Source organism: Adelges cooleyi, unplaced genomic scaffold (genome assembly GCF_023614345.1).
Source record: "Adelges cooleyi isolate 19-005CV unplaced genomic scaffold, UGA_ACOO_1.1 ACOO_flye_CR_arks_rails_tigmint_CR_PRNA_124, whole genome shotgun sequence".
Lineage (NCBI taxonomy): Eukaryota > Metazoa > Arthropoda > Insecta > Hemiptera > Adelgidae > Adelges > Adelges cooleyi.
This window is the reverse complement of record NW_026095778.1, coordinates 94,247-105,837: the sequence shown is the minus strand read 5'-3', so window position 1 is coordinate 105,837 and position 11,591 is coordinate 94,247. Positions and strand designations below refer to the sequence as shown.

Here is an 11,591-nt window from a genome sequence, read left to right as displayed (position 1 = left end):
GTACAAGTACAACAGGTGTTTTGCTTTAGTCGCACGTGTGCAGTACCGTTTTTTAATACTCCCAGTTTTGTGTCTTTAGTAGATCATGGTTTTTAATACGAACTGGAGTGTTCAAGGGGTTTTCGGTACGTGCTTCTCGTAAAGAATTAAGCGGGATACTAAATTTTAAATAAATAGACTTTAAATACAATTCTCTTCACAAAAAAACCTTAATTAAAACGGAGGATGATAGGATTGACGTTTACGTAAGTTCAACTCTCGAGTCACAACTTACGCCAAGTACTTTTGCACAAAATATGTATATGCATTAATATTCGCGTATTCTTTGTGGCTGAAGCACAAAGTTATTAAATATAATTTGTATAAAATTGCATAGGTATGCAATGATTGCTCTGAGGTATGTTTTTGAACAGATATCCACATATGTAATAAGAATCTGCCTAAAAAAAGGAGTCATCCAGAAACCTGCTAATTACAAAATAAAATTGCTTACTACTATGTTGTTTACTTTCATAAATAACATATAGTTATAGTAGACTATATGAAAATCATACAGTCAATGTAGAAATTTAGTTATAAAGTCTGCGATTTAACCTTTTCAAAAAAAAAAATTACCATTGATCTAGGTTCTAATATAGGTAATGTTTTGGCAAATCATCAAAAATGTTCAGTTTATTATTTGAACTCGATACATTTTTTTACAATTTTTCAAATGTAAAAGAGCCAGTACAGTGGGGACGGAGAGGTCACAGGTCTACAGATTTTAATAAAACTGAAAGTGATAAAATCACTTTTAAATAAACGCTTCGATGCGAATCTGTGGATAGTATGTTCAAATCAGTTATAGTGGTTTAGAAGATATCGTGGGACCAGCAATAATGTACTTAAAATTTAATATTTAGTCTTGTGTAGGGTGGATACGATAAGGGTTGATCGTCTGTCTATAAAAATGTACTGTCATAGTTACCCATATATCGTAATTAACAATATAATGAAACTATTTTCATTACCTGTGGACTGTTGATTCACACACACAGCAATTTAGAAACTGACTACGGCCAAAGTGTAAATTTACCCTATTCTAAGGGTTTTTCCTTAATAAAAAAAAAATTTGACTACAGATTTTTGAGAAAATTGTATATGTTATAGTTCCGTTTTAGATCTACCTTCGGTCTAATTTTCAGATCTAAATCTCTAAAACTTTGCTTGAAAAAGTAAAATAAAGAAAAAAATTCTATCCCTTCTAGGGGAAAGGGTTTATGATATTTTTTTGTTTTGTTGATGTTCATCGATAGTACTATGTTTGAAAAACAATTCATATAAATTTGGAACTTTTTCGACTATTTTTAAAAAAGTTATAGAGCATCGTAACTTTAAGTTGAAAAATTTGTAAATCTTTTGGGGTTTTTCTCGATTTTGATGAGGAAGGGGTGACTTTTTAAAATTTATTGCCAGCTATAGTACCTTTCAGGTATGATTTCTGATCTATAGAGTTGCTACACGAAGAAATCGGTTCAGCGGTTTACGAGATATCGTGGGTCCAGACACAAAAAAAAAAAAATTATAACACATAATTGTAAAAACAACCGCACCGAAGCTAAAAGGTGATTGTAAAATAAGCGGGCAGTATTTCTTATGATGGATCGTGTCTAGGATACGCACTTGATAAAATTATTGTATAAACAATAAAGTCATGAAAAGAAAATTAACAATCAACGATACAATATGGTAGGTTTGTTATGTAATAATCATTACATTAGGTATTAAATAAAAACGTTAAGCCTGGGTTATAATAACATATGCTTTGAGAAGATATCTACTAATAGGTATATGAATAAATTAAAACCCTGGCAGTATAAAAAAAGTAAAGTTAATAATCATATTTATACCTTATTTACGTTGGCGGAAATTATTTATTTGTTAAAAAGCTATATTTAAAAACAGTAAAACATTTAAATTTTAAATAGCTTCTAATTACATGAAGAAAAAAAATATATATATGTCAACAAAAATTGTATAAAATAATTTCAATTGTGTTGTTGGTTAAAAAAAATATATATATTGAAACAAAAGCTGTTAGATGGCTACTAGATAATTTGTTAAATTAATTAACAATATATAACACAAATATTGAACTTAATGTAATAATTATTATAAAACATCAACTATTTTGTTATGTTGCCATTTTTGTTTATCCGTTATCATTAACTATTGTTAGGCGTCTGGATGTAAATCTATGGTTTGTTATAAAATTGTACATTTTTTACTCTTGATATGTTTTAGAGAAAAGAAGAAAAAACTATCCTATAATACGACTATATAATACCTGTGACCATGTGTCATAAGTATTATATAGTCATAATATACTATTGAATTTAATATTTTTCTATATCATCTTCACCTCCTATGTAGCATAGAGCGTATTAAGACACATATTTATTATATATTTTCAATATATTACATGTATTGTTTAACCCAGATATATTGTTTTAAGAATACCCTTAATTGATACACACCATTCAGGTGGAACGGATGAATAGAGATAGGGAGAATACTGAGGACATACATATTGTTATGAAAAACATACCATGTGGCTTAATATTTTAAATAAAATAGAAAATTGGTTTAACCATAGTATATCTGACACGACCGAAAAATCACCCTGGGAGGTATTAAAAAATAAGCCGCCGGATCGACCTATTAGGGATTTATTAAAAATGTAATATTCCGCCGACGGAAGTAAAAGAAAATAATATCATTGCTATTGTTCGCGAAAATAGTTTAGGTAAAGCGTTAAATAGAAAATTAAAAAGCTGAGTGTAATAAACATTTTATAAAATACTCGGTAGGACAGTTGGTTTTGGGTAATAACCCATCCAAAATCGTCAAGTTTTGAAAAGGAAATTAAAAAATTATTTTTACTTTTCGATGGTCCTTATAAAATAACAAAATAATTAGCAGAAAATACTTTTATTGTAAATGATTTACAGAGTGGCAAGGCATCAGTGGAAAATGTCAGAAATCCCTGACCGTGCAAGACACGGAGCGTCCAGGAGTTGACCGGGAAGATCGACCAACTCCTCAACGACTTCCTCGGTTATCACCACGATGAACACGAACTAATGGAGGCGGAATGGTCTGAGCCATCCGACTCAGAGGATGTGGTAATGGTCGAAGAATGTCTAACGAAAACTCAACAAAAGGTCGATACCCCAGTACTAGCATTCGACCTAGATAACAAGTTTCATCAAATCAATAGTGACACCCTAGTGGTACAAACATTAACCACCGAAGAAAAAAGCCAGTGAAGATAGGCGTAAGGCCGGTAACATCCGAGGCCGGCAGAAAGTATAGGTGCCGGGAGTTAGTCTGTGACAGCTCCTTTCCCACCAAACAAGGCTTGGCGAATCACACGGACAAACCGTTTTTTTCATAATTCTATGTTAAGTACAAGGTGATGGTTTTTTTGGTTACATTTACTCTGGAACTTTCCACACTCGCCGCATTAAAAACAGTAAAAGAAATTATCAGTCCCTTGGATTCTATAGTATATATTCTAAGGCATAGAATATATACTTTAAAAAAATCCAACAATACCTTGAAAAATAAAATATAATTTACATACAAACATTACTCTTTTTTTCTCTGACCTTTTTTTATGTATTTACGATTTATTATGGGAAATATATTTAAAGGCAGAATCGGCCTCACCAGAGCCACTAACGCGGCCGGGGTTCTCAGCTGTGATGGGACCCCTAAACCTCGGAAGTCCCGGGCATTTAACAGTGTAGTTGGGTTTTGATGGGAACCTGCTGTTAAATTATACAGAATATGTTGGTTAGGTCGTTTAAAGATATTAAAATGTATTGAATGTACTTAAAAATTTACTAACTTCTATGCCCAAAGGCGATTTATCGTGACCTCCATAAGCACCTACGACATCTATCTGCCCTAGGATCACATGGATTCGTCCCTTACAGTTAAGATCCCCCCTGCGACATCTAGAGGATTCGGTCAATCCTTGCGAGATTAATTTAACAAAAACGTATTGGAATCCTCTATGGCATAACATTTCGACTTCTGTTAGTTTGAATTTCTGAGTTAATTTTTTAAAAAGACGGTTTAAACAGCGTCCATTCTATGTACTTAGCAAGTTAACAGTCTAATTACGGGTTATACTTGATTTTGTCGATTTACCGTATCGTTATTCCAAAAGTCTTAGATATCGTTTTTGTTATTATAAATTTTAAAGATTTGTCTAGCCGATTCTAATACCATGATGCGTCTACCTACCAATACATTTTGTTGAGTGATAACCGTCAAGATCCAGGCAAAAAAAGGAAAGATAAACAATTTTAGCTTTCGTATCGAAGCTATAATAAAATAGAAACTGATTTTTAGAAAATCACAAATACAAAAATTAAAACGTGCAAAATATTCGTAAACATAAAAACCGATTTATGCCAAAATATGTAAAACTAATTTTTAAATTTGGATTCTTTAAAATGTAATTAAAATTTGTAGTAAAGATACTGTTAAATCCATGATATTATTCTGTTATTATCTTTTACTATTTTAAATTGTATGTAATTTTAGTTTTAATTTTTTTTATAGAGAACTACAGAAGTGTTCAGTTGTATGAAACATTTTCTTATTTTATTTTATGTTCTGTTATAAATTATGTTGTTTTCTAATTAACTATTTTATATTGAATAACGTTGAATACGTGTAATACGCCAAGTATGCAATGGCGATTGTTGGTAGAATCTGTTTGAAAAAAGAAAAAAGCATATTTTACAAGGCTTCAAGTTCTTAAAGCTCCATCTGGAATAGCGATTGTGCGACCAAATGTAAAATGTGACCGTCTAGCAATTAGTGCTTTTCAACCCAGTTGCGACAGACTCGGACGACCCGCAGTCGTGCTAATCATCAGGTCTGGAAAGACCGCGTTCAGACTCAGATGATGAGCAGCTAAGTCCAACAAAGCGAAGACGGCCAACGGTGTATAAAACATTTAAAGGAACTAAGATCAGAAGAATCTTTTGAGAAAATGATTATAGATTCAACAGCACTTGCAACGGAAATGGGTGTAGAGTCTGTTTTTGAGAACTCACAGGGTAGAATTAACCCACGACATATTTGCAAACATTTTGATTATGAACACAACGATGAGCCAGTTATTGACCCAAAACAGCGATTCAAAATACATTTCTATTACTTTACACTTGATAAAGCTATAAATAGTGTGAATGACAGATTTAAACAACTAAAAGAACATAATAACAATTTTTCGTTTCTTTACAATATGAAAAAACTAAAACTTTGTACACATGAAGAACTATTAAAACATTGCAAAGACTCACACATTCTTCTTACTGATGGCGATTCAACAGATAACAATGGAATTAAAAAGGCCCATAAATTAAAGTCAGTAACAGCTATGGTTGATGGTAACTTTTCACCTTATGAACTTTTAACATTTGTAGTAAATGCAGATGACTTTGCACCAAACCTATCCATTGCCTTACGAATTTTGCTAACGTTACTCGTATCAGTGGCAACTGTTGAAAGAAGTTTTTCCGCCCCTGGGTGAAATTTTTTGATTCCAGATAAAAAGTTGGCAAGGCAGTTTTAGTGATAAATTAAAATTGCTGCAAACAATTATGAATGGTCAGGTATGCATAGTTTTAGCATCCCCTAAAATGTTGGTCCAGTTGCGCAATAGTTATTATTATTCTAGTTGTTATTATTAAGACATAAAAGTATGTACGTTGTTTGTACAGCCCTTGTTAGTTTATTGATGTCAATCTCTGTTTACAATTATCCTTAGCAACCACCGGTGTTTATGGTGTTTTTTTTTTTATTTCACTCAAATGCATATCAGTCTCACTTTAATAATAAAATAAGTGATACTTTTTGATTGAAAATGGATAAATTAAGTAAACCGCAGATTATTATTCACAAAGAAAAGGCTGTAGACTATCAATTGAAAGAATGTCAGTGGATACACAATTCGGCAAAATTCATAGCAGTCGGCGGTAAGCCAAACATGAAAGGAGTGTTAAATGTGTACACGCTGGACGAAGACGACATACGGACCGTACACGAATACGAAAAACAAACGTCCATTGAATGTGCGACGTTTCGAGCGAGCGCGTTCAATAAAATACATCTAGCTGTTGGAAATTACGAGGGCAACTTGGAAATCCTCGATCTGGATTATTCCGGCAAATCGGTATACACGGCTAAAGCTCATCAAGGTTTGATCTACAGCGTTGACGGCGTCGGCGGCCTAGGGATAGGATGCGGTGCACCGGAATTAGTTACAGGTATGTATCATGTAAATATAACAATATGATTGGGAAAATAATACTTTTGGCCACTTTTAACGATATTTCTGTGGCCCCTGTACACCGTCGTTGATACTGAAACCACGATCGCCGTTTTGCAGGCGGCAAGGACGGTTCGGTGAAAATTTGGGATCCGAGGGAAAAATTGCCAGTGGCGAAAATGGAATCGGCCAATGGCGATGGCAAAAGGGATTGTTGGACCGTGGTGTTTGGTAACGCGTACGATTCCGAAGAACGAATCGTTTGTGCGGGATACGACAACGGAGATATAAAAATGTTGGACTTGCGAGCAATGGCCGTACGCTGGGAAACAAACGTATCGAGCGGTGTTTGCTGTTTGGAGTTTGACAGAAGCGACATTAAAATGAACAAGTTGGCGGCCACGACAATAGAGTCGTCGTTTTATGTGTTCGATACCAAAATGCAGCATCCCGCCAAAGGGTTTGGTTACGTGCGAAACAATTTACACAAACATACCATATGGACTGTTCGACATTTACCTCAAAAACGAGAGGTGTTCGCTACAACGGGTGGAAACGGAACGGTGTACTTGTGGAAATACTTGTACCCCGAAGAAAGGTGCAAAACCGAACCCGACGGTGATTTAATTACTAATCCGGGCAGACTACAACTGATTCAAAATCAAATAGTCACTACACAGCCGATCAACACTTTCCGATGGTGTCCAAGCAAACTGGGTTTGGCGTTATGTACATCGTTTGATCAAAACATTAGAATATTAATTACTACAAAACTCAATTTGTATTAATTAATTTTTTAGAATTTATGTTTAATTAATTTTTACGTTTAAATGTTTTCTTTTGTTAATTGTACGCAATAAAATTATTCTCAAATTACTTGTTTATGAAGACGAGTCAATACGCCAATCGAAACTGTCGTATGAGGCCTCCTCGAATTCGATCTTATGTTAGACAATGAATCGCGATAATCTTCGGGTTTATACAGACGCTTACGTTTTTAATGGTATTAAATATATAATTAATATTATGTATTTGGGTCATGGATATGAGTATGTAATAGGTAATACATTTAATATAATGTTATATAATAGTATGCGAATATGATAGAAATCGTTATGTAATATTATTTAAAAGTTTTTTGATACAAGAACAATTTCACTTATGACCTAGATTCTACCATGTATAATCCTATCGTGGAATAGACAAAACTTGCTAATTGAGTCTATTGCAAAGTTTATATTGTCAACTATAAGAACGCAAATAGTTTCAGCTCATTATTTTAGTATAAGTACTGATTCTAATATATTTTACCTGGAATATTTATTTAAATTTTGTGTATCTTTAAAGTTAAGAGTTAACCGGTTAACGATACGTCATTTGTTTATAACGTTTAATTGATTTAAATATAAAAATACCAGTTGTAAGGCTCATATTTTGAACAACACATAAAAATAATTGAGGAATGAGAATGGTTACGACCCCGTATTCTTATGTCAGATAAACAAAAAAGATTTATAAGTACTGCACAGCGCCCGTAAGTAATCAAATTAACATCATTTTTTAAAAGTATTCACTAGTGAGTAGTGACGGTTTTAGCATACATTTTTACGAGGCGAAAAAATATTATTGGCGACCGTCGGGTACTATCGGCGTCACATTTCGGCAAGGTATTTAACATAGTAAAATAATAAGTAAAGAAAAAAAATTATTTTACATCAAAATGATCACAGCGAATCATCACTGTAATCCAATTATTCAATTGGTATTTGAACTGGCAGTACTTCTAGCTTTCCCTAGAAAAAGAACGATGTTTCTTGAGCGGCCCAATAATTTCATAAAGTGGAGAGATGAATAATGTTTTAAACGTTTACGCACTATGAGAATTGTATATATATGTCACTATACCAGTCTATATGTCAGTATGGAAATAAATGTATGGGGTGGTACATTTATCAATCAGTGGTTTAACTTTGGTTTAAACCAATGGTAATCGATTGTAACACCACGGTCTTTTCCATTAGAACTCTGATTAGAGTTTAAACTAGTATTGTAAAACAGGCAAGAAAACAATTACTACTAATTAAATCGGAAAGACAATGGATACTAGAAATGATAAGAACAGTGCTGCCAACAAAATATTTAAAATATGGCGCCAGTTTCAAAAGTTGCGCCATTTTTGGGACACCTATTAGTACCAATAAGAAGTAAAACAAACAAGTATACACCAGAATATTATTTAATTGACATTTTAATTTTATAGATAAGTGTTCCCGTGTTCACCCTCTGGGAATATGAAAAACTAGCAGAGATGAATGCAATGGTAGTACTTTCGATATCTCACACAAAGAACAACTTTCTTTAGTTGTGAAATATTTATTTATTTATTTAATATTTATTCAAGTCAAAAATATATAAAAGAATAATTGCACTATATGAATTACCAAACACTACAGGTCAGTCACTGTTTGAAGTTTTTAAATTGGTCATGGAAAAATGTGGACCAGATTGGAAAAACAATTTTATTGGCCAGTATGATGGAGCTGCAAATATGAGGGGCTTATATAGTGGACCCCAAACGCGAATTAACAAGGAAAATCCAAAAGCTTTAAACGTGTGGTGTCATGCACATTGATGCATTTTGGTAGTTTTGTCTGCGGTTGTCTCTTGTAAGGAGGCAGTAAACTTATTTGGAAATATGGAGAGTTATATTCATTTATTGTGAGCAGTAAAAAAAGGTCAGATATATACAGAAAAAAAACAATGTGAACTATATAAAAAAACAACTTAAGGCTATCAAAAGAGTAGGAACGTCTAGGTGGACGTCGAACTCATTTTCTGTTATTAATAAAAGTAAAAATTTAACTTTATTTATACATGTTTATGAATAAAAGTTTTTTTGAACTTTTACGTTTATTGATGGAAGTTATTTTTTAAAATTTTTTTGTGAACATTTCCATCGAATGAAATGTATTAATACGTGTTGTTTGGTATACAAATAATTATTGTGTATAATTTTTTTTCAAAAATCAAGCCGCTGTTGAAAATCACTAAGCTAGAAAAAATGCTGAAAAAATATTAAACTGCAATTGATGAAAAAAAAAAATAGATAACAGTTCAGAATTTGTAACTCATTTTTACTTGTATTCTTACAAATTTAATCTTAATCTTAAATCAAAAGTATTATTTTAGTTCTACTTATTTACCCTGGTAATATCTGTTCTTGTTTTCGTACTTGCTCGACTTTCCTCTGCTGAGTTCTTCAAGTAAAATCTTCTCAACTTTTACGTGAGTTTGCATCATTTATACCTATCCCACGGTTATAGATAAACAGGTTACACGACGGTGTATGTTATCGACTGGCTTATAGCGGTCACGCAGCGTTACGCTGTCTATAGAGCGCGCCACCAGGATGCAGGCCATCATATATTTCCTATCCAACGTGTACTAAAAAGCTGTTTTTTTAACCGATAAAGATAGTAGTATTCAAGTCTACAAGAACAATATAATACATGAACTTGATGTATTTTTTTGTCCTAAAACCGATGGTGTGATTATAATATTTATAAAATGGAAAAATAAAATATATGATATAAATACTCAGGTTTAACCAGAGCCGGATTTAGAATTTTTGAGGCCCCGGACAAAAGACAAAAATGGGTTATTTTTATTAATTGTAAATTAAATTAAAAGGATTAAATCTAGTAGGTGGCCCCTGGACAGATACCGATAATGTCCTTGCGTAAATAAGTCCCTGGGTTTTTAACCCCTTTACAGCTTTTGGTAACCAATTCATTTTTATATATTTACGAGGAAACTTTGGTTTTTCTATAATCACGATTAGAGATAAACTATCTAGCTAAATGTTTTCCAACATTATTATATTTTTAAATATTAATTATAAATAGTTAATACTTAATATTGTGTTCTTAGTATCTGTCCTTTCCATGTGAAGACCACAAAAATGAAATCATAAAAGAAGAAAAAAGAAGAAGAAATCAGCCATTCAACAAAAGCTGAATTAAAAACATTGGCAATGGTTGAATTAACAGAGAAACATTCAGCAGCTTATCTCATAGAAAAAGTAACCTTAATCCTAGAATACTTTTTGACAATATTAAATTTTTAGTTTTTCGATGACGTAGTACTTTTTGAATATTTTTAATTTAAATCTTAAATTTAACATATAAGTTTAACTAGGTTCAGATAAAATTTAAAATATGAAATTGTTTAACATTAAAATTCTATTTTTTTATATAATATAATATATTTATTATACTTAAAGGTTTATGAAGTTATTGCAAATTTTAATGTAAGTAAAAAACAAATTTACACAATAACAACGGATAATGTCAGAAACTTTGTCAAAATGGTTGACTTAATTAAATGTGATAACAATGAAGATGTGAAAGGTAAATACTTTATTTTAAAAAGTAATATTATTTTCTTGTTTCTATAAAATTTTCTTTTACTTATTAGATGACATATTATTATGAGATAATGTCTTAGAAAATATAGTGCCTGAGCTTGAAATTTTGGAATATTATTTGTGTAATGAAACTGAAAGAAATTACAGTAAAGTCGAAGATTTGTTTCTAATAAAGTCTGTGACTACATTGTTAAGGTGTGCTGCACACTCCCTTTAATTATGTGTTGAAGACACTCTGAAGGCTGATGCTATGCATTCAGTAGTTGCTAGAGCCTAGAGAGGTATAATTTTTTTATAACTTATAGTTTAACTTTCAATTTGAAAATAAGGGGGGAAATGTTACACTTTAATTACAATTTACAATACAATATTAATACCAGTTAATAACAGTTATTACTAAAATTCTAGCATATAGCTGATACATTTATATTTTTCAGTAATTGTATATTTACCCTATATGAATGTATTTATTTCGATGTTTAATTTTTTTTTCTCAATTTTTATAACGCTTACAAGACCTTGTTTTGTATAAACACGTTTGTACTTGGAACAGTTGTTTCCATAAAAATATTCTTGATATAAGTTTTGAAAAAGCATTAGATTTCTTCAAAACAGTAACGAGGCACCGCTTGTAGAACAGTTTAATTAATCATATTTCTGTTTCCTTGTTATATTATTTAAACGATTCATAATTGCTATATTATATTGTCTAATGAAAATTAGCCGATCCAATCGAATATTAAATATTACATCATACGAAATGTTTTGATGCTACCAAAAAGAGCAACTTGCCTCTATTTTAATAGTATTATGTTTTCAGAATTCATTATAAAT

At 31.7% G+C, this 11,591-nt stretch overlaps 1 protein-coding gene across 1 annotated transcript; it reads left to right on the top strand.

The window, feature by feature from the left end:
• Positions 1 to 5,926: 5,926 nt before the first annotated feature.
• Positions 5,927 to 7,119, top strand: LOC126847877 (dynein axonemal assembly factor 10-like). Its single transcript, XM_050588292.1, has 2 exons — positions 5,927 to 6,329; positions 6,452 to 7,119. Exons 1-2 carry the CDS (start codon positions 5,927 to 5,929, stop codon positions 7,117 to 7,119), a joined length of 1,071 nt encoding a protein of 356 aa, XP_050444249.1.
• The last annotated feature ends 4,472 nt before the right edge of the window (positions 7,120 to 11,591 follow it).